This window comes from Prionailurus bengalensis, chromosome A2 (genome assembly GCF_016509475.1).
Source record: "Prionailurus bengalensis isolate Pbe53 chromosome A2, Fcat_Pben_1.1_paternal_pri, whole genome shotgun sequence".
Classification (NCBI taxonomy): Eukaryota; Metazoa; Chordata; class Mammalia; order Carnivora; family Felidae; genus Prionailurus; species Prionailurus bengalensis.
In genome coordinates, this window is record NC_057348.1 from 69,570,609 (window position 1) to 69,592,352 (window position 21,744).

Below are 21,744 nucleotides of genomic sequence, written 5' to 3' on the forward strand. Positions count from 1 at the left end.
CTGGAACAGGCTAAGCGCTCTACCAAGGTGGGATAAGACCAACGAGAAAACAAACACGCCTAGGCAGTCCCCTCCCTCGTGGCCAGCACCTAGGCAACTGCTGGGGATGGTGAGGCAGGGGAGGGATCCCTTCCTTCCCCCGACCGACCTTGTCCGGCTCCCCCTCCCTCCTCAGGACTTCCCCCTGGCATCAAGAAAACCTCCCTGCCTGATTCTGGGTGGTGCCGGCTAGGAACCCAGTGCCTCAGGGAGAGGCCCTCGCACATCTCCCTGGATACTTGGACGGGCTTCAGGTCAACAGACTCTGCCTCCTCACCTATATGGCAACAGGGACTGCACACCCGTGGAGCCGCTTCAGGACTTGCAAAGCATCAAAGGTGTTCGGACCACAACCAAGTTTCGAGGACACGCACGTCGACTACTTTACCTCTTGCCTTTTCTACAAGGTTCAGTTAGTTACATGAAACGATAAAACTTACAGTCTTTTATGTCTGGATTCTGTCCATCTGTGTTTGTTGCTGTCAGCAGCTCACTCATTTTTAGTGCTGAATACTATTCCGTTGAATGGACACACCACACTTTGTTTATCTATTTATCCGTGTTGTTTCCTTGTTCGGGCTATTATGAACAAGCCTGCTATGAACGTTCACATGAAGATCTTCATGCGGACATATGTCTTCATTTCCTGGGTAGATACTTAGGAGTGGAATTGCTGGGCTATATGGTGACTCAATGTTTAATTTCTTAAAGAATCTCCACACTGTCTTCCAAAGCAGCTGCACTATCTTACATTCCTGCGTGCAGTGTGAGGGCTCCAGTTTCTCCACATCCTCACCATCGTGACTACTATTTCTGATCTCAGCCCTCTGACACTGTACTGGTATCCCGCTGTGGTTTTAACTGGAATTTCCCTAGCGACTAATGAGGCAGAGCATCTCTTCACGCTAGCTCAATTCTAAGGTGAAAATAGTAGCTGCCATTGATGCAATGCCTCTTATCCTCCAGGTACTCTGCAGGTAAAACCTCACTTAACAGCATAACAACCCTGAGAGTTAGGCAGTAGAGGTACTTAGAAGCAAGTAAATGAAGGTCTCTGAGAGGTGAATTAACTTGGCCAAGGCAACACAGGAAACAAGCGGAGAGTTGCGGTCTGAATAAAGCCGGTGGGTTTCTAAAATCAATGTGGTTTCTCTGACAGTGGACAGATGTCGCACTTTCCTGTGTCACGATAATTCATAATCCCATTCTTTGCTCTGTCTGTCGCGTCTCCCACAGGGAGCCAGAATGAGATTTATTGTAGGCATCATCTCATTGCCTAGGAGAAACGAAAATGATGCCTGAAACCGCATGAAAGTCCTCATTCCATCCTCCCAAAATAAACCTTACTAGAAATCATACCTTGGAGCACCCCTCCGCTCTCAGCACTATCATTTACTGCATCTCCAAGAGCAAAAAAGACAAGGGTGCTTAGCAGCTTTGCCAAGACTTGGCCAACCTGCCTCAGACAATCCCAAACCAAAGGAGCCCAAAGCCTACCTGCAGGCAAACCAATCTCTTTTCCACTCAGAAAGTGTTCTTAGCTGCTAAAAACACTCAGAGCTGCAACTTTATAGCACAGAGTGAATTCACAGGTGCCAGCCAAAAAAGTTTATGTGACAAATTTTGCAAATGCCACCAAACATCATTCATCCAAAAACTGATGACTGGGAGATTTCATTAGAATGATCTGAAAGCAGTGATAACAGGTGGAAATAGTAGAGCTACTGTTACTTGCCGGCAACAAATTAATAATCAACCTTTGTTATGGGCCAAAGGCTAAAAAAGGAAGCACTGAATAGACATGAAGCCTTTAGATACTCTCCCCAATGGCCCCAAGGGCCTAATCCAGGGAAGTCACCCCTTTCAACAATGTGCCTGCAGAGTACAAGAATGACCTTATGAAAAAGTCAGCAGATCAGCTCAGCAACCACCTGATCTATCACTGGTGCACCCTGCTTGTATGATACATATCACAGGAAGTGACTACATCCCACAGCGCCGCCCAAATGGATAACAGACATTTACTGTTACATTACGTCAGAACTAAATCTTTGTTTGCCAACAGATCCAAAAGCTAACCACCAGACTGGTGAGAAAATACCAACTTCTTCCCTGTTGTCGACAGAAATGCCTGCAAAGATTCATAAGCACAGCACTTCAAGAGCAAAATGCCAAAAAGTAAATAAGGACTTCCTAAGTTGGGCTGTGTACTAGCCTCCCTATTTGGCTTGTATTTTAGAGGGAAAGTGAGTTGGATTGTCTGCTGACATATAGATTGCTCTAAGTCTGGATTTGGACTGTAAGGAGGAAGCTCTTAAAAAGAGCTGAGATTTGGGCTAAACACAACGAGAGGCTGAACAATGTTGGGATCATCCACATTCAGAAGGTGGTACGACATATGCCTCCTCTCATGCCAAGCACCTTTGTCCCAGAAAGGTGCATACTGTTAACAGTTCCCTGGGCCTTCACAATTGACCAGTGCAGGCCCACGACGACTCCCTAGCACCCACCCCAACATCAGCTAACTGCCACTCTCCATCAGGTCTCCACTTAAAGATGAATTTCTTCCTGGGCGCCTGGGTGGCTCAGTCACCCAGAGAGAGAGAGAGAGGCCATCACCCATGCGATTGTGCAGCAAGCATCGACTGAACGTGCAAGGCATACCAGACCCTGCTCTGGATGGTGAAGTGTAACTGAACACAGATATATGGAATACATTCCACCCAACTGGCTAACTGAGCTACAGTTTCAATATTCACACTATACTTGCAGTCATGTGGTTTATGAGCGTTTTTGTACTTGAAAACAATCCATCTTAGGAGGTACTTCATTGACTTCTAAACCACAGGTCGTTTACTTCCTAATGGCATAGATCTTAATGCAATTTGGTTAAATGTTTATGAATGGTTCTTTTTGGGATAGAGGGAGACAAAGCGTGAGTGGGGGAGGGGCAGAGACAGAGGGCGACACAGAATCTGAAACAGCCTGTCAGCACAGAGCCCGATGCGGGGCTCGAACCCACGAACCGTGAGATCGTGATCTGACAAGGCGGCGGACACTCAACCCACTGAGCCACCCTGGCGCCCCGATACTCTCATATATCTTAATACTATATGTCTGTAAGCTCACTAATCACAATTTTTTACTTATTGTTTTCCTAATTCTTCTATTTAAAAGTCAATGATCCTTCACTTCTTAAAGATATTCAGGGATAGCTATAAAACGTCATATTCATTAATACGTAGAGATCGCACACAAACACACACATAGATGTTTACTCTTCTTGTTTCCTTCATACAATGTGTCCCGGAGGGAGAATATTTTCCTTCAGCTCAGGAATTACCTTCGTATGTTTTGTGGTGCATATCTAGGGATGCATTTTCCATGGTTTGTGGGACATAGGTTCTCACAGATCACTACTTAAAAATCCTTGCCTTGAAAGCAAGGAATGAGTGAAAAGGTGGATATTTTAGGCACTCTAGACCAGGCTGATAACATGCTCCCAGGTGCATTTCCTTGTTCTCTTTCCCCTTGATCGCCCCTTGTGCTGCTGGTTGTGCAAGTACCTGATATCCTCGGGAGGGAGAAGGGACAAAATGGAGGAACTCTGGGTCCTCAATGACCACATGAAGGACTTTAGTCACCAATCTAAACACATACCCAGCTCTGTCATGTGAGGAAATCTATGAGGACATGCTTTTGAAATGTGGCGCGTTCTCTGGTAATTCAGCATAACCTAATACACGTACGAAATGTTAACCCGCAAGGTAACTTAGACATCAGTCTAGTTCCATGAAAATTGGCTGTTTCAGTCAGTAGGGCATGAGACTCTTGATCTTGGAGTGTGATTTCACGCCCCAAATTACGACTAGAGTGGACTCAACAGATATACGATAAAATAAGTATTGGAAAATGACCCAGGTAAATTAGGCTACAATGACTGAGCTGCTAATTGGTGGGTGGGATCCCTTTACCTCCTCAGTCAGCCCCCGGGAATGAGCATCTGAGCATTCACATAGTGCCAGTGCTGGTAAGGCAGCCACGTCTTCCCTCTAGGAGTTCAAGGACTAGCCAGGAAGATGGAAAGAACATGAAACAAAAATGGGAATGACATGAGCAAGGACTCCATAGAAAAACTCAAGGTGCGACAACTGGGTCCTGAGCTCCACCAGGGGAGGGTCTGACAAGGCTGTGCTGAGGAAACGTTAATATTTCTTGCCGCAGTGCAAGACGAGTCAGCCCTGCTCAAGTCCGAGGGAATGTATCCCGGCAGAAGGCACAGTGGGGCAGACACTCGGAGGCAGGGGTCGTTGTTTCAGAGGGGACGTGTGAAAGGAGACCAGGGAGACCGGAAAGAGCTGCGGAGGACAGCAGAGAGGGAGGGTGAGGAGGGCCAGGGCCTGGGGCAGGAGGACGTTGTGACTACTCTGCTCTAGTGCCGTGGGACAATATTCCCCCACCCTTAGTGGCTTCCCCATAAACTTCCCACCTCACAGGCCCAGGGGACCAGGAATTCAGCAGGGCTCAGCGGAGGGCTCCTGCCAGAGCCTCTCAGGAGGTTGGGGCTGCTGTCATCACTCAGACAGAACCTGCTTCACTCAACCCCTGAACCCACTTCAGGGTGGTGGCAGGATTCAGTCCACATCGAGTGCCTTAGTTCTTCCTTGTCTGTTGTTGTCTCTCAGGGCTAGGCTGTGTGTACCTGTCCATGTCACGACTCAACACGGGGGTTGGTCCCCACTGTGAGGAGCTGAGAGACAACACAGAGAGTGACAGTGAGCACGTGGCCGTGTCATGCACATTTTATCACCTAAACGTGTTTGGTCTGGGGCCACGGTGCCATCTTCTTTGCAACAGAAATCAAACACTACGTCCATACCTCACTCCAGGAAGGAAATCCCACAAGGATGTGTTGACAGGATGTGGGGATCCCAGGGAGCCACTGAGGGGAGGAGAAAGTGAAGACCCTGCCAGGGTCAGTGCCTTGCCCAGAAACACAGACGGGTAGAGAGTCAGAACCAGGCATGACCCCAACTTCATGTCCTCAAAATGGGGTCCTGGATTTGACCCAGGATTTCGAAGGGGGTCTGGAAAAGGGTGTGTTACTGTCACTGGGTGCAGACATGGAGGTGGCGTGGGGGTGAGGCTGAAGAGGAGCGTCACAGAAGACATCCCAGCACGTTCTTCCCTGAGGAGGACCCCCAGGCCAGGGCAACCCACTGAGTGCCACCCTGTCCCCATTGTATGTACCCAGTGGAAAGGCAGGGAATGGCTCGTGGCACACTACTGACAAAGTCTACGTAAAAGAGAGTTCTGTCCTACTAGGCCCCAACTCCAATCCCTCCTGTAGGGATTGCTTTAGAAAGTAGAGAACCTAAGCTCCTAGGAAATGTTTGGCCATCCTTCCCTAGGTGGGGATGTGACCTTCTGGGACCCCAGAAAACGAGCACTGGTAAACACACATACACACACTCACACTCACGCACGTACGCACACCTGGAAGGACTGTGGGCTGGGATCAGAGGAGCAGCAGAATCAGAGGAGGTGAGACGTTGAAGTCAATGTGGTTGGATAAACTTCCAACAGGTGACACCACTGCTCCAATTTCACAGGTATCATCCCACATATGCCTGAGGACATCCTGAGGACATCCTGAGGACATGCTAGAATGATCTCCATTGGGCGGAAAAGACACGGACCATCCCTGAGAAGCACAGTCGCGAATCTGGGACCCGAAAGAGGTAAGAAAGAAGAGTTCTGTCTCAACCCAGATAGGTCTCACAGCTGGGACCCTGGCTGCCCCCAGAGCTTCTCAGGGGACTGTGGAGAGGGGTGCATTGGTGGAACTGTGTACCGATGGGACATTTCATGGAGAATGGGGGTGAGCAGTCAGCAAAGAGAGGACTATTTGCAAAGGTGTTATCCCAGAGGGGGACTCAGGAGGCGGATCCTAGGCCGTGACATCACTTTGCTCACAATAGGCCCCAGGAAAGCTTGGAACTCCTGTAACCTGGCACCCATGTTCTAGGAAGGTCCCATACCAGGCTCACTTGCCTACAGACACAGAGACTTTAGGATGTTCTCTTGTTGTTTTCCCAGGTACCGGGGCTCTGGATGCCAGAAACCCCAGTGCGCAGGATTACTCAGATGTTGGAGAGGTTTCCTTAACCCACGCTGGCGATGCCTCAGGATGTTTTCCAGGAGGTCACATAAGGTAACACAGAGCAGCCTGGAGGAGGCCAGGTCAGGTCAGCTCATAGCTCTTAACCTTCCCTGGGCACCCCCATCCCCTCATGTTCAGTTTCGGGGAAAGGGGGACATGGGGGCCGGTCCTCCCCGGGACCGGAGCAGGTTCGATGGCAGTGGACCACCTGGTGGACCCATCATGGCCATGCACATGTCATGCTGGAAGGAGGGAAAAGGGATCTCTGAGGTGCCTCTAACCTGTAACAGGGTTGAATCCAAGGCCCTCACGCCACCTTGCTTCTCCTCCGTGGGGGAGGTGAGTGCACACTGTGGTGTCATATCTGGAATGAATTCTTATGGGTCTGAGGACAAGTGAAAGCAAGCAGACACGGCTTTGAGGACTCCTGCCTGCCTGCTGGGCACTGTCTTTACAGAGCCACATGCCACAGATGGAGGACAAGCTGAATGAGAGCCCCTGCTCTACTTCCCTGAAGGAAAGAAGGAAGCCCCATGCCATCAGGACGAAGCCCCGCTGGCTCAGGGTGAGTGCAGGTACCAGGGAAACCCAACACCAAGGGCCCAGAGCCAATGCAAAGAATCCCAGGGCCCAGAAAACACACTGCTGCTCCCCTGGTAGCTCTCGGAGACTCCTGGTCCCAGATGAACCTGGAACCCCATCTGCTCCCCAAACATGCCAGCAGGGCCCAGCCCCTGCCACGGCCAGACGCAAGGTCACTCTCCACTTATTTGGAGGAAGATCAGAAAAGAGGCGTGAGACCATTTCACGTCCCATTCTGTCTAGAATATTGGCATTGTTGTACACGTTTCCCCGACGAACGTTCCTAGGGGTCCCGGGTCGCCCGACCATCCTTCCACACCTTCTCCACGTCTGACACACGTTCGTGAGGAGCAGGGAGATTTTTACCCAAAGGACATGGGGCTCATTGCATTATGTCTAATGCTCTGCACTTTGGTGGCCAAGCAACACGCCCCTGGGGCCCCTCCAGATCAGGAGCAAGGGCCTTACCACCTAGACAACATTCTGGAAATGTGACCACTCACCTCACCCATTCAACCCTTCACAAATGTGGGACTGTGACAGGATTCCCTTCTCTTGCCATGTCACAGTGCTGCACTGAACATCCTACATGTCCTATTATCCTGATCCAACCTCTGCCAGGTACTGTCCCTCTCTTCAGATCCCCAGAATGGACTGTGCTGTTAGAAATCACAGGGACACTGCTGTTCATGTGGGGAGGTGCCGTGCATACTCATCTAACAATCTGACCTGAGATTCTTTTTCCTTGGTGGTTTTTTAAAAAAATATATAGGAAATTTATTGCCAAATTGGTTTCCATACAACACCCAGTGCTCATCCCAACACATGCCCTCCTCAGTACCCATCACCCACGCTCCCCTCCCTCCCACCCCCATCAGCTCTCAGTTTGTTCTCAGTTTTTAGGAGTCTCTTATGCTTTGGCTCTCTCCCACTCTAAGCTGTTGTTTTCTCTTCCCCTCCTCCATGTGTTCCTGTTAAGTTTCTCAGGATCCACAAAAGAGTGGACACATATGGTATCTGTCTTTCCTTGTATGGCGTATTTCACTTAGCAGAACACTCTCCAGTTCCATCCACGTTGCTACAAAGGGCCATATTTCATTCTTTCTCATTGCCACGGAGTACTCCATTGTGTATATAAGCCACAATTTCTTTATCCACTTATCAGTTGATGGACATTTAGGCTCTTTCCATAATTTGGCTATTGTGGAGAGTGCTGCTATAAACATTGGGGTACAAGTGCCCCTCTGCATCAGCACTCCTGTATCCCTTGGGTAAATTCCTAGCAGTGCTACTGCTGGGTCATAGGGAAGGTCTATTTTTAATTGTTTGGAACCTCCACACTGTTTTCCAGAGCGGCTGCACCAGTTTGCATTCCCACCAACAGTGCAAGAGGGTTCCTGTTAGTCCACATCCTCTCCAGCATCTATAGTCTCCTGATTTGGTCATTTTGGCCACTCTAACTGGCGTGACGTGATAGCTGAGTGTGGTTTTGATTTGTATTTCCCTGATGGGGAGCGACGTTGAGCATCTTTTCATGTGCCTGTTGGCCATCCGGATGTCTTCCTTAGAGAAGTATCTACTCATGTTCTCTGCCCACTTCTTCAGTGGATTCTTTGTTTCTCAGGTGTGGAGTTTGGTGAGCTCTTTATACATTTTGGATACTAGCCCTTTGTCCGATAGGTCATTTGCAAATATCTTTTCCCAATCCATTGGTTGCCTTTGAGTTTTGTTGGTTGTTTCCTTTGCTGTGCAGAAGCTTTTTATCTTCATGAGGTCCCAATAGGTCATTCTTGCTTTTAATTCCCTCGCCTGTGGGGATGTCAGATCGGAGATCCTAACGTGTTCAGCCATTTCCCAACTCAAATTCTCGTGTGATTGCCAACATCCTTCTTCAGAGTCTGGGCACCCAGGTCTCACTCTTGCCACAAGTCACTGACGGCTTGGGGGTTTGGTCTGCATTCTGGACCCCAAGCCTCCTGATGTCCATGGTGCTGTGTCTGACTCTGTGTCCCTCCTGTGTTCTACCTCAGGGTATGAACATCTCACCCATGCCCGACAATGAGAACCGTGAGGAAGGGACCATCGAAGGAGGCTGGATGCTACTGGAACAGCGAGTGGAGCACCTGGTACCTGCTTTCCTGGGTAGAGACCCCTCCTACCTCTTCACATTCTTGAGAACATACAGAGATTTTGCTACCACCCAGCAGGTCCTGGAAATACTGTTTATGAGGTGAGCACCCTGCCCTTCACAGCCCAGGGCGATTCAGCCCCTGAAAGCTCGGAGTCTCAGGAAAGTCACCACACGTCCTGGCGTCTCACATGGTTCCTCTGATCCGGGTGGAAACACTCCAGGTCCTCAGTGGGGGCACAGCAGGGAAAGTCACCCTGGCCTGTGGAAAGCTCTGCTGGCAGGGCTGCGTCTCTGCTGGGTCATCTTTGTCCTCTTGCCCATGATCAACTTTCTGCCTCATCCCTCACTGTCGCCAGGTGTTGACTTGGGCTGTTTTCCCATTGGAAAAGGAGATTGGAGGCTCTATCTGTGTGTCTGAGTCCTGGCTCAAACCAGTCAAGGATGCCCAGGATGAGCAGCACGCCCAGACCCACACCAATATGTGTGATGGAGCTGACTGGGGCCCTATCATTCTTCAAACACGCAGGAAGCCCCACTAGGTGCAGGCACTTCTGTAGGAGCTGACTGGGATCCAATGCGCAGAGCGGACAGTACCCTCCCCTCCAGAGCTCCATTCTAGTCAGCAGCCAGGGACTCTGGGTAGGACAAGACGTAGCATCCACAGGACAGCTCATATGATGTCCTTCTGGCCTCCTCCAGATACGGATGCTTCCATTCAGAGGCTGAGGAGGATGGCGGACCCCGGGAGCAGGAGAAACTGTGAGTAGGCTGAGCTCAGGCTGGAGGGCCTTCCTTCTCCAAGAGGGCAGTGCTGAGACTGTGCGTGGGAGGGGCTGCAGGACCCAGCATCCCACACGTCTGAGAGTCCTGTGAGAGGGCAAAGATCTGAGGGCTTTCTCCCTGGAAGCAAGGAAAGGGGTTCTGTCCTGTCTGGTAGAGGTAGGGCTGTGGGCACAAGGAGGCAGCAGAGGGCGCCAGAGGACCACGTCAGCCCCTTAGAGAGTCCAACCCCATCCCTTCCCACTCACAGCCTTGCCTAGACCCCCATCAGGGGACCCAGCATAACGGTTTGGGGGAGCATCACGCTCACCACCTTGGGGAACATCCACGGTGCGTGCTTAGCAAGGGTACAGGAGACACAGTGAGGGCTCAAGGAGCACATATCACCCACACGATGGGAGAACGGTGTCAGTGGGACGACACCCACATGTGCACTGAGTGCATGAGGCAGCACAGAGGCACAGGTCGTCACGTTGAAGGCACCAGGAGGGTCCCAGCAAGCCCAGGTAAGAGACAGAGTCCTCTTGTCCCGTATTTGCGCAGATTTTCGTGGAGCGCTAGGGTATGCAGTGAAGGCACTGACTCACCCCGACACCACCCCTCCACTCACGCACGGACTTGAATTCCAGTGGGAGGTAGGCAGCGGGACACAGCGAGGAGTCTGGCTGGCTTCCCCAAGAAGGACAGAGACCACCACATCATTGGTTAAGGGGTTCCCGTCAAACAGAATCTTGACGGTCCCTCTTCAGTGACCAGGTCTCTCGTCGGCGGGACTGCCAAATCACAGGTGGACAACGTACAGAAGCACCCTCTGGGCGTCCAGGAGCAGGAGGCATAGAGGCCAGGTCCCACAGGCCTGTCCTGAGACATCAGCGGGAGGAACACCCCATGGTGATTGTTCTGGCTACTTTTGTATCCCCAGGGCCATCTCCTCCATCCTGGGCACCTGGCTGGATCACTACCCCGAGGAATTTTTCCGGCCTCCAGACTTCACCAGCTTGAAGCTGCTGCGGGCGTATGTAAGGGCCCACATGCCGGGCTCCGAGCTGCAGCGCCGCGCCCGCCTTCTCTACTCATGGCGGAAACACCGTGAGCCCAATGAGCCAGAGCCTCTGGGCGAGGAGGACTCTGGGTGGGAGATGTGGGCGTGTGGCCGGGACGGGGTATGCCACAGAGAACACGTTTCCTGAGACTGTAGGTGGGCCAGGCGTAGGGACTAGGCTCAGATCACTGTTCCATTAGCCTGCCGTCTGGGAGATTTCCTCCTGGTGGGTTCTTTGACTCAGATGACAATGTCTGCGGGAGAGGTTTCCTGCCATGGAATGGCACTCACGGTGATGACACTTTCTATTCTTGAAGCTTTGGCAGCAGCTCTAGAGCCCCGTCCAGACGTGCCTCGGGAGCGAGCCCCCGCTATCTCTGCGGTGCCCACTGCAGCCTCGCGGCCCAGGCTGCCTGAAGCCACCAGTTCTCCTGGAGCTCAGCGGGTACGAGAATCGGAGACCCTCACTGCAGCGTCCCCACCAGGGCAGGAGGTACTCCCAGCTCTGGCTGACAGTCAGGAGCTGGAAGAGCCACCTGCCCCTTTGGTGGCCCCAGAGCATGAGCAGCCCCCAGCCCCAGCCGGCGGGGTCACGGAACGGCTGGAGCAACCACCTGCTGCAGCTGAGCAACCAGCCTCAGCTCCCCAACAGCGGCTCATGTCGGCTGCAGCCCCACAGGATGAATTCCCTGACCTTGTCATTGTGTTCTTTGTCATTTCTGTAGTTGTTATAGCGGTATTTACTGTCCTTATATATTTGTGTTTTATAAATAAAAGATAAACTAAGTTCCAAACAATTTACTCTGATCCTTTGAAATTACAATTCAAGTGTCAGTACGTACATTCGCAGGAGTTTACACCCGTGACCACTATGTACTCCTAGAACATTTCCATCACAGAGACACGTGGACTACTAATCACCCACGGCTCATTCCCTCACCCCAGTCTCTGCAACCAGCGATCTCGGTTTCTGCTGCTTTAGCTCCTCTGGGATTTCCATGTGTGTGCAAACACACAACATGGCCTGTTGTGTCTGGCTACATGACAGGAGACTGATTAATAATTGCTTAAATATTCAATGGCACTAATATTGTAGTGGAATATTCCACTCAAGGAATCCACTAGAGGAATAGTCCTCAAAGAACAAAGATTAGGTGAAGCCCCCACTTGAAATATCTTCATTATCTGGCATGAGGACCCTCTGAGGTTTGACACAAGAGCAGAAGCCAGAAGAGAAATGTCTGGACCAGAGCGAATACCTTGAAAATCTTTCATGTTCCTCGACTGGCCATGGTGATATTGGTCTAACGTGCATATTATAAAAACACCCAAATGAAACCGTCAATATTCCATTTATGCTAATCTATTAGGCACTAAAGTATAAAGTTCTGAAGGGTTTCCTACAGGTGACATGTATTCAGTAAAATGAAGATTTAATAATGAGGACAGGCACCAAGGTGGCTCAATGGGCAAGTTTCCGAGTCGAATTTGGCTCGGGTCATGATCTCAAGGTACTTGAGATCAAGTCCCAAGTCAGGCTCTACAATGACAGCTTGAAGCCCTGGTCAGGATTCTTCTTCTCGCTCTCTCCATATAAATAAATAAATAAATAAATAAATAGGAAACAACAAGTACATACGCAGAAAAAAATGTATATTCTTTCAAGAAATATTGGCCCAGAAGACACGGTGTCATCTTCACAGTCCTTTGGCTTTGAGGGCCCCAGGTGTCTGTGTTTGTGTTCATGAGTCGTGTGACAGGTTGGGCATCCCTCCAGGACTATGGTCTTGTACTATGGGATGTCCCCACGGTGGACAGGCACAGTCCTATCCCCTTCTGCATTCTCAGGGGCCACACATCATCCTTTACTCTGCGTCTCCAGAAACTGAATGACTGGGCCGATTCCAATATTTTGACTCTCATCATTGTACAGAAAGGTACATGTGTACCGAAACTCTCCCTCTCTGTAGGCGTGTACACCTAGCACAACTTTGGGGAAAAAATTTATATGCATTTTTCGGGCGCTGCCTCCAGGTTCCGATATCTATAAACTCTTGATTCCGTTGGGGTCTTATGTGGAAAGCAGGGACCCCTGGGACTGAGTGGATTCCTGAAGAATCTGGAGGACAAGCCAGCACTGAGGCCATCAGGGTACCTAGGAGTGACCCATGGGGCAGGAAAGAAACCACATTCCCTCATTCTGACCTCCTGCACAGCATCCCTGCCCCATGCCCTGGAACACACCCATCCAGGCCCATTACCATGACAAACTCCAACTGCCTGTGCACCTCCTGTTCCATAGCTCTGCTTCTCAGTAGAGCAGCCAGGCCCTGCTTTCAGGCCAGTGGAGGATACAGGCTGGTCCACTGCTGTCTGCTTGCTGGCTCTCCTCCCAGGCTGGGTCGCTTACTCTCAGGAAAGCACCTTAAGTGCAGGTCAGGTCAATGAGTTAAAGACCAGGACCTGAAGGTGTTCATCCTGACGACTGAGTGGCAACAGCAAGAACCACCTGGACCTCGACAAGCCAGAGAGTCCTTTACACAGCACATCAGGAGCTCAAGGAGACTGCAGGATGGAGACTCAGTCAGGCTTCTGGTAGCGAGTCAAGCCCCTCCACCCTTCAGGCTCCTCCAGCAGTGACGCCCGGCACCTGCCAGCCCCATCTCTGGGGAGCAGTGTCCCTGTCATGAGCAGCCACACAGCACCCACTGGTGACCGACCACAGGGCACACAGGAATACTGCAGGGCTCCCTGATCTCACGGCAAAGAAAGTGCCATTCCAACTGACACATCCTCAGAGGATTCCAGACAGATCAGACACAACCATGTAAAATCCAATGTTTTTAGGTGCCTTTCAGGAAGTCTATGAAAAACATAGGTCTCTTCCCAACTGCAGTATTCTGAGATGAATTCACTGAGTGGTGGAGTCAGGCACTGGGTTCCAGGACAGAAAAGAGAGAAGGGGCTACCTCCCAAATGCACAGGGCGCATTGTGGGAATGTGTTGGGAAGCATATGTCAATGTCACAGCTCTCTGGTTCTGGTTTAAAGAAAATACATATACAAACAAACCTTGTTTATGGACTTGTTGGTGGAAAGGAAACATATATCCAAACAAACCTTGTTTATGGACTTGTTGGATTGTATCAACCACAAAACATTTCAGAAAACTTGCATACTCTCACTCCATATATCTTCTTACTCTCATCTAAATTCGATCGCACTATCCTATGTTCCCAGGTACTTTTTCACTTATTGGGAGTGCATGATATGCTCTAGAGAGACCGCAGAAACTCCACAACCTTACTGGTAGACCTAATAAATGAATTCAGTCATGTTAAGATATCTATGTCGTTGTACAGAACATCCTTCAATTCTGTACATGAATAATAAAGTATCGGAGAGGGAAATTAAGAAAATAATTTAAAATCACTGCAAGAGAAGAAAAAACTTAAGAGTAAATTCAGCCTACAAACACCGGGGTGGCACAGTCAGTGAAGCATCTGGCTTTGGCTAAGGTCGTGATCTCATGGTGTTGTTTTGAGCCCTGTGTGGGGCTCTGTGCTGACAACTCACAGTCTGGAGCCTACTTTAGATTCTGTGTCTCCTTTCTCCCAGTTCTTCCCCACTCATGTGTGCTCTCTCTGAATCTCTCTCTTTCTCTGTCTCTCTCTCTCTGTTTGTGTGTGTGTGTGTGTGTATGTGTGTGTTTCCATGTATCTCTCTCTGTCAAGGAAAAGATAGAAAACTTAAAAAAGAAACAATGACTTTAACCATGAAGGAGAAAGACCTTTTTCCTGAAAAGAAGAAATCAGTGGAGAAAGAATTTGAAAAGACAGAAATAAGCAGAAAGACATTCTATGCTAGTGGATCCCAAGAATTAAGATTATCAAAATGTCCACACTACTTAAAGCCATCTACATATTCCCTAGGTGCAATCCCTATCAAAGCTTAAGCACGTTCCCAAAAATAGAACCATCCTTCAAGGTGGACAGAAGCACAAAAGGCTCTGAATACCAAAGTCATTGTGAGAAGGAAGAAAACAGCTGGAAGCACCATGCTTTCTGATTTAAAACTAGATATCAAAGCTACAATAACCCAAGCCGTACACTATTGGGGTAAAAGCAGACACACAGGATACTGGACCAGAACTGAAGGCCCAGGAAGAAACCCACACATATGGAACCAATTAATTCACAACCAAAGAACCAAGAGTATAACCTGAGGCAAAGGCAGTCTCCCCAACAGGTGGTGTCAGAATCACTGGGCACAGAAAAACAACAGGCATGGAAAAACAACCTGACACCTATTTACCCCACACACAAAAACGAAGTTAAAATGTATTACAGACTTGAGACCTGAAACCAGAAAGTCCTGGATAAGACCTTGGGCAGCAGGTGTGGGAAATCGCACAACGATGTCCTGAGTTGGGAGGTTCTAGGGAACGCTTTGCAGAGCAGATCACTGCTCTCTGGCCTTCCTGCAAAGAGCCAGCAGCAGCTCACTTACCTAGTTGGTGTGTATCTGGGGGGCAGGCGAGACTTGGCTGATCTAGTGTGTGTGTATCTAGGGGTTGGGTTCTGCATGGGCTCACCAAGTTCTTGGATCGTGTTGTCGCATGGAATATTTTATCCTGTCTAGATATGGTTTGCAGAATATCTTCAATACGTTCTTTCTAGCATGTGGCCCGCCGACGTGTTGTACATCGTTTGTAGGCTTAATGACTACAGGAGCCTGAGAGCAGCTTGCGGAGACGTCCCTTAACTCCCTCTCACCTCTCTTGACTTGCGTAGAGTCTGAAGCAATCCTTTCTGCTGTCCTTGGCTTTGCTGGACAAAGCCAAATGCCAAACCCACGACAATGTTTGGATCTCAGTCTTGACTTGAGTTTTGGGATTTGACACCAGAAGACAAAGCTACAAAGGAAAACTAAACAAGTGGGACTACATGAAACTAAAAAAACAAGTTCTGCACAGCAACAATATCTTTCACAGAATGGGAAGGCAACATAGTGAATGGGAGAAAATACTTGCAAACTACATACATGGTCAAGGGTTAAAACACAAAAGGTATCAAGATCTCCTACAACGCAACAATGCAAAAGCAAAGAGCAATGACGGACCTGGCAGAGTCCCGAAGAGGCATTCTTCCAACGAAGACATACAGATGGCCACCACATACATGAACAGAAGTTCCATGTCACTCCACATTAGGGAAATGAAAGTCCAAAGCCAAAGAGATATCACCTGAAACCTATCTGAACGGTCTTATCAAAAAGGCAACAAAGCACAAGCATCGGGTACAATGTGGAAGAAAGCAAATCATTGTGCCCTGTTGGTGACATTGGAACTTGGTGCAGAGACAGTTGTAAACAAAGTAAAGTTTCCTCACACAATTCAGAGGAGAACATCCATATCATCCAGCACTTCCCTCAATTACCCCCTAGGTACTACTCAGAACACATGAAATCACTAACTCCCAAAAATGACTTCACACCTGTTATCATGCCACAGTGTTTATAATAGCCTGGAGGGCATTATGCCCAGTGAAAGATTCACATAGAGAAAAACACATATAAATGCTCGCACATATATGGGAAATCTGAAACAAAAACTAAGAAAACAAAAAACAAAAATCCTCAAACCAGAATGAAACAAGCCCATCAATACATAAAGATGATTGCAAAGGTGGGGGGGCAGAAAGGAGGGAAAAGGGTAAAGGTCAAAAGACATCACCGAATAAAATAAGACCATGTCAACAGGGAAAGACAGAGTAAAGGTGACTCAATATCTCAAATTCTAGTTTCCTATTTTCAGAGACCTTAGTTCAGTCCATTCCATTCACTAGACCTACTGGAATAATAAGGAATTATCAGGACTTGACAGTTTTTGCATGATGAGTTCTTTACTTAGGATTTCGTGTCCAAAAGAACACAGTGCTTAGATTACTAAGTAACTTAGATTTTCCATTATTTTCATGGTTTCTTGAAGTACCATGATGTCACAAAAAACTCCTTAGATCTAAGTGAACAATTTCATTGCTCTAAACGTATGTATATACCACTAAAATAGTATAATAAAGGTAAGGTGCATTGTCCATCGCACAACAGTGATTGTTTTACTCCTTGTTGTAGTGAGCTTTGGTGACGAAAAGGTTCAGGGTATCGAGCTCCTTATCAAATTCCATGCCATGCAATATGCAGAATATAGTAATCATGGTAATCAAGAAAATAATGATCTTCAAGATAATCATAATCTTCTGAATTGCTGAGAGAGACAACTCACCCCACGGGGACATGCTTAGGAGCCTGAGCTGCTCCAAATGGCCGACACCACACCATCTTCCTGAAAACATAAAGCACCAGTCAGCTCGAGATGGAAGTGTGGGAAAGCCTCTGCTCTTAGGCCTTTGCTTTCAGTGAGGTCAAGGTGCTGCCTTCAGGATGTGTTCAGCCTTTGAGACAGGATTGGAACTCTCTAGTGAAATGAGATCTTCCCATGCAACAAAACGCATTCCTTGCAAAGAACTGGGTCCCTGACGCGGTCCGGACTCCACACGGGCCACAGCACCACACTCACGCACACACACTCCCCCCAACAACCGGGGAGAGGTACAACCCATGCAGTGAAAGACCGTTTGCCCAAGACCTCATTTCCAAAGGAGGCTGAGAGAGGAGCACTGCCTGCTCCAGTACACACGCACGGGTTTCTAGGGACCCGGCGGGCTCCGAGTCACTTCTCCCTCGTGCTGCCTGGGGAGTCGCGGAGGAGATGTGATTGCCAAGGACTGAAACTCTGGAAACACGGAACGAATGCAAGACAGGAGGCGCTCCACGGAAACGGGAAGCACCAGGCCCCACGGATAGGAAGAACAAAACCCACAAGTCTGCCTCGGACAAGGAGCTTTTCCATCCACCTTCCTCGCCAGCGTGCGAAGAAGACGTTCCCACCCAACATGTCCCAAAGAGATGACTTTGGACTCCATCCACAACACCCAGTTCTCTTCAGCACACAGCTCCAAGTAGGAAAGAGTCTGGACCACCCTCTCAAAGAACGAAGCGCCACTTATTCCTGGCCCATGTGCTCAGAGTTCATTGATTGAATGCAAATTGACTTCAGAAATGAAGAGCTCAACAGGGAGTTACACTACCCCTACTTCACACTCCACACCCCACAGTCCCATTGACTCCCATGATACAGGACCCCTTTTAGCCAAAAGCGTGGTGGGATCTCCCCCCCCTCCCCACTTAAGCGGATGCTACTTTGCCAGCAGAGGCGGGGCGGGGTGGGTCGGGGCAGGGTAGCTGGTGTGGAGGGCGGGAGGCAGGAGGCCTGTGTTCACCTGCTGCTTCCACTCTCAATTACTTCAACAAGTTCCCTGGCTGGCCTCTAGCAACTCAGGCTGGAGTGCTCTCTGACTCTGCCTGGAATGTTTCTCTGGAATCTCAGGTCCCTTGTACTTCATTTTCACAGGCAGGAATGATTCCTCCTGCTCATGGCTGCGACTTCCCTGGCCCTGCCTTGACACTTTCCCACAACCGCAGGTCCACGCTTTCCTTCCTTCCTTCCTTCGTTCCCACCTCCACCCTCCAACCACCAACACAGTCAGACTTCCATGGGCACTCAGGGTGCCCTCCCTCTCGACCTGAGCCACTCCCCTCCGCCGGAGCCTAACCCCCTACTCCATCTGGGGCCCTCCTCCTCCAGGGGACCCGGGTCCAACCCAAAAATCTCACTCTGGGTCCTCCAGACCGCAGCCGCAAAGGAGCCCAAGAAGAAGCCCGGAGCAGAGGGAGGCAGGGGTGGTCATGGAAAGGGAAGACAGAGAGGGGCAGGGGGGAAGGCCACGTGGGACCTTGTCACTAGGATCCCTACCTTGGCAGCACCGTGACTGAGGCAGGTCCTGGAGGGAGGCTGTGGGTCTCAGCTGCTCCACCTTTAGGCTTCTCCCAGATGGTCTTTCGGGGGCCCCGTGGGGGGGGGGCGCGCATCGCATGGCGTTCTGCCCCTTCCTGTGCTGGCACCCCACCAGCGCAGCCAAAGACCGAGGCGCCCGGGAAGCGCGTCCGGAGCCCTGGCCTCTGGCTCCAGGAGCAGCAGGAGCAGTAGGGCTGCCACCCTCTGAGGCTGGAGGCTCATGGGTCCCTGTCTTCTCCACGAGGGCCCCGCGAGCGTTCCCGCGAGCACTACCGCTACCCCTTACCGCCAATGCCATGGCTGCCGGGTCACAGGCGCCAGGCAGCAGCATGTGCCCGGTCGGGGGGTGGGGTGGGCGTCAGCCCCTGGCTGGCCCAGACTCTTGGGGGCTTGGGGCGGCAGGCGGGCTGGGAGCCAGGACTCACAGCACCCCTGCAGCCTGAGCTGTGTCCCTCACCGGGCTCCGCCCCTGGCCATGCGCATGCGCGGATCTGAACCTGCCCTGGGCACACCTGCTTGGGCCCAGGATCCAAGGGAAAGCAGAGGAAAGCAGGGAAAAGAGGGTTGGTGGAGACCATCAATCAGAGGGAGATTCACCCTCTACGATGACTTTTTATTTCTTTATATTTCTTAAAAGGGAAGAAGAAACATAGGAAAACAAATCTTTGCCTGTAATTCTTCTAGCTTTCTACTTCCCTACATACACAGGCATGACCATTTCATTCAGAAGTAAACTAAAGACAATCTGTTTTTAAAAATTCACACACTATGGGGACACCTGGGTGGCTCAGTTGGTTAAGTGCCCAACTTCTGGTTTTGGCTCAGGTTATCATCTCACGGTTTTGCGGTTTCAAGCCCCACATCAGCACAGAGCCTACTTGAGAGTCTGTCTCTCCCTCTCTCTCTCTCTGCCCCCCCCTTCACTGTCTCTCTCAAAATAAATAAATAAAGTTAACAAAATTTAAAATTCACATATTACGATACTCCAAAATCTAAAATATGCTAGACCTAAAATATTATAAATATTTCAATTTCTCCCCAACTTTCGTGTTTGAAAGGTATTTTCCACAGTTTTGACCTTTCCAGATCTTTCTAGTTCAGAATATTCCAAAAGGCATATTCAAATCATGGCTCCTCCCATGGGGAACCACATCTGGCAGACTGTGTAAAGCAGGATTCACTTGCCAGCATCAGTACTGCCCCCTGCCCTCATTCCCAGGGATGAGAAACAGGGAGGGTGATGAGGAAAGACACTAAGAGCTTCCCGAGTGCTTTCCAAGGAAGTGTCACACTTGACGTTATGGGGGGCTCAGCAGGTGCAAATGCTGCCCTGTTGCACAGACTGCCTCACACGCCTCCAACAAGTGAGAGCAAGCCGACGGCACCAAGTGCTCAGTGAGAGCTCCAAGCAGAAACACTGTCCTGGACCTAAACAAGATATTTCTAAAATTCTTCGGCTTGTTGTACCATTTTTTTTTTAATTCACAACTCCCTACATTCATGATCCAGTTCATTGGACCCTATGTATAAACAATACCTCCCAAATAGTAGTGCAAAGCTACCAGTGGGAACACAGGGAAAGGCGTCACGAAAACAAAGCTTTCTTTGGGCAAGGCAGGGTCTGTCTCACCCAACTCCCCAGCCTGACCCCCCGCCATCTGCCCTCTGCCTTGCCCAGTGCTAGCAGGTGTATGGCGATGCCTTCCCACAACAGTCTTCCCGAATAACTCTCAAGACGTTTCAGAAATAGACCCTGACTCTAGAGTGGAGAGGCGAAAGCAAATATTATGTGTTACACTGGCTAAATCAGATGGGTTATGAAAACAGCGTGAAACACCGGGGGTGGGGGAGTGGTTTAAATGTGCTTTAGGACACCCAGAAGCACACTCGGGCAGCCCAAAGTGACCCAGCTGTATGAATGGAAAATGAGTTTAATTTAGACTCTGTTAGTTCCTGTCCAGTTTAAGAAAGGAAATTCAGACAGCTGAAGAAATTAATTTATTTTGGCAAGAAAGAGAAATTTCAAGTGTCTGCCCTAAATTACAATTTATTTCACTAGAGTCCTCCATTATAAGCTGAGCAACCAGGGCGTTCTTCCCGGTGGCATGTTAAATGTTCCTTCTTTATTCTCCATCACTATCGGAGACAGGCACACTTTCTTAGTACTTGACACTCAGCTCTCCCCATACTGCCCTATGACTACAGGGTGGCAGAGAGAGCTCCAGACCAAGACATCAGGATCCTGCTCCCAGCTCTCTCTCTAAGCCTGACAGACTCTGTGAAAGGAGGCTCTCTCTGCCCTCGACACTCAGCTGCCCGTGTGGTGGGGCCTGTGACATGCACAGATGTGTGTATGGGACCTATGGCGGTACGTGTGAAACTTCAGAACTACGACAGGGTATCGAAAAGCACCAAACTGTTACGTACAGAACAGCTCCCAGGCACTATCAGACATGACGATTGGGAAGGAAATCTAGCAGTGCCTGGAAAACGATGAATGTATTTCTCTTTAACCACGGAGTATCTCTCTACAAATATGAAACATAATATGCAAAGGTTTATTGATCATGGCCTTATTTCTAATAGCAAAATCTCGGCAATGACACAGATACTCACAGCAGGCTGGTAAAATACACGACGAGAAATGTACACAACGTGGCCAACAAGACGTCTCTTGTCCCGAGGTCTCTCGGAAACAGTATGAAATGGTTTCTAAGATGCGGCGTTACTCAAAAGACAATAGGCAAAAGTGTGCATCCACTATGCTCCTTGTTACGGAAAAGGAAAATTCTACATTTGGTTCATTTCTTACTAAAAGAATTACAGGAAAGGTATAGTAAAAACTAATGAGAACGCTTACCCCATGGGGGCTGCGTTAGGAGATGGGAGAGAGAGTGATGGCACATTTCTCTGTGTATACTTTTTTATTCACAGTTTGACTTTGGAATCATGTAAAATTCTTTCACGTTGAGAAAAATAAGGTTAAGTGAAAAAGAATTTGTAAAAAATCTATTCTTCTCAGACCACAAAAATCGACTAAGACTATCAGGGCACTGAACGCACACATCACTTTTTTGCCGGAAGGAAGCAGAC

The 21,744-nt window shown here is 49.4% G+C and overlaps 1 protein-coding gene across 1 annotated transcript in view; it reads left to right on the forward strand.

The window, feature by feature from the left end:
• LOC122487681 overlaps positions 1-21,744 on the forward strand; it is a 176,900-nt gene that overhangs the window by 96,162 nt on the left and 58,994 nt on the right. Inside the window, exons 9-12 of the mRNA XM_043588480.1 lie at positions 8,857-9,014; positions 9,615-9,674; positions 10,618-10,784; positions 11,055-11,230. Of these exons, the coding sequence (XP_043444415.1) occupies positions 8,857-9,014; positions 9,615-9,674; positions 10,618-10,784; positions 11,055-11,230 (561 nt within the window). The remainder of the gene's footprint in view (positions 1-8,856; positions 9,015-9,614; positions 9,675-10,617; positions 10,785-11,054; positions 11,231-21,744) is intronic.